This window comes from Condylura cristata, unplaced genomic scaffold (genome assembly GCF_000260355.1).
Source record: "Condylura cristata isolate star-nosed mole 26May11 unplaced genomic scaffold, ConCri1.0 scaffold00077, whole genome shotgun sequence".
In the NCBI taxonomy this organism is placed as follows: domain Eukaryota; kingdom Metazoa; phylum Chordata; class Mammalia; order Eulipotyphla; family Talpidae; genus Condylura; species Condylura cristata.
The window spans coordinates 105,370-107,302 of NW_004567178.1; the positions used below are offsets into that span (position 1 = coordinate 105,370).

Here is a 1,933-nt window from a genome sequence, read left to right on the forward strand (position 1 = left end):
GGGAGGCCGGCGGTCGGTCAGGGACGCGGCTGCCCGTCGGTCAGGGACGCGGCTGCCCGTAGACGGGCGGTAGGCTCCACGCGCCCCCCCAGGGGGAGCCTGTCCCATCTTGCAGCCCCAGCACTCGGGAGGTGGCGCAGTCGGGGGTCCTGCACCAGCAGGGTGGGCCAGGGGCCGCCACCCCCACGCCTCCGCGGCGGCCCCCCTTTTTGGGTCCCCAGTCCCGCCAGACTGCCTGCGCTGGGGGAGAGGGGGAGGGAACTGGCCACGCCAGCCTCTCCCGCCGCCCCTGGGATTGAGGAGGCATCGCTGGGGTCCTGACCCGATGCAGGCCGCTCCCCGTGGCCACGCACGGCCCCTCTTCTGCACGCGGTCTCCGGCTGCAGGAGGACGCTGGACATGGCTGAGATTCCTGGAGGAGGACCTCTGTGGGCTGGCCGGGCTGGCCGGGCTGGCTGGGGCAGCCGGGGTCTGAGGACAAAGCCTTCCTGAGCCTTCCTGAACCTTCCTGAGCCTTGCTGGCTGCCCAGCTGGCCGGAGGATAGAGCCTGTGCATGGGTGTCGGTCAGCTGGCCCTCACCGCTCCCCTGCACAGTCCACTGCCTGGGGGTGACCAGCCCCTCACCCCAGGGGCAGATGAAGAGGATGGAGCAGTGGGGACCCAGCACGTTCTTGGGAGAGGGGGAGCCCACCCTTTTCCTGGCTGTATAATATTCCACCGTGTGGACCGACTACATCTTAGCCCATGAGTCCCCTAATCTGGAACAGTCACAGCCTCTGGGTTCTGCGGACAAGGGTGAGTCTTCCTGGGCCTCGCTGCCCAGCGGGCCAGAGAGCAGAGCCTGTGCATGGACGTTGGTCAGCTGTCCCTCACGGCTCCCCGGCACAGTCCACTGCCTGGATGTGACCAGTCCGTCACCCCAGCCCCTCACCCCAGGGACAGATGAAGAGGATGGAGCAGTGGGGACCCAGCATGTTCTTGAGAGGGTGGGGGAGAGCCCATCCTTTTTCCTGACTGTATAATATTCCACCATGTGCACCAACTACATCTTAGCCCATGAGCCCCCCTATCTGGAACAGTCACAGCCTCTGGGCCAGGGACCCCCATCTCCCCTCTCCCGGTGTGCAGAGCTCATGCTGTGTTCATGGACTCAGTCGTGGCTCCCAGGTCACAGCCTCCCCCCGGGGTCCAGGAAGCTCCGGCAGCCTGTCCCAGGCAGTACGCTGAGCTCCCAGTTCCCGGGGGGGCCCCGCTGGGCAGCCGCCTGTGTCCCTCCTGGTGTCTCGGTGGCTCCAGGGGCCAGACTGCCGGTCCCATTCGGTGGGGCCCAGGTGGCCAGAGGCCTGAACCCCGGGACCGGAGGCTGTGAAAGCGGCTCGCGCCGGCACCCAGCTCCCCCTCCCACCAGGCTGGCTCTTTAATTTTGGTTCTCCAAGTTCTAAGCGAAAACCTGGCTTCCGGTCGATGCCGAGTCGTCAGGTCTGGGAAGGAGCTCTTGCTCGTCTACGAAAACCGGAGCAATTCTGTCGCTGGCGCCTTCACTGTTGGCTTTGCCAGCTTTCAGGACCGGAAATTCCTGTGTGGTTCGGGCTCCCCGGATGGACTCTGTGTATTCAGGCCAGTACCTCAGGGACTTTCCCCACGACCCCCCTGGCGCCCCCTGGCCCCTGCCCTGACCCCCTTCAGAGCCTGGAGCGTCTGTCAGAAACGGGCTGTGGGCTGGTCTGCCGTGCAAACGTCCAGGGCTTGGTATCAGCCTTCCGACGGACTGGCCGCGCGTCACTCTCGCGAATCCCTTGCGTCTCGTTAAAGTAGCTGTGTGTCACCCTTCTCTCTGGCTGTCTAATATTCCACCCGGTGGGCGGACCTCATCTTCTGGAGCCAGTCTAGTCTGCATGGACACCTGGGGGCGTCTGTGTCCTGGATTAGCTG

The 1,933-nt window shown here is 65.3% G+C and overlaps 1 protein-coding gene across 1 annotated transcript in view; it reads right to left on the reverse strand.

Moving 5' to 3' along the window:
* Positions 1-1,169: 1,169 nt before the first annotated feature.
* Positions 1,170-1,933, reverse strand: part of LOC105854646 (keratin-associated protein 16-1-like) — a 3,564-nt gene continuing 2,800 nt past the window's right edge. Inside the window, exon 2 of the mRNA XM_012734851.1 lies at positions 1,170-1,344. Coding sequence (XP_012590305.1) covers positions 1,170-1,344 — 175 coding nt within the window. The remainder of the gene's footprint in view (positions 1,345-1,933) is intronic.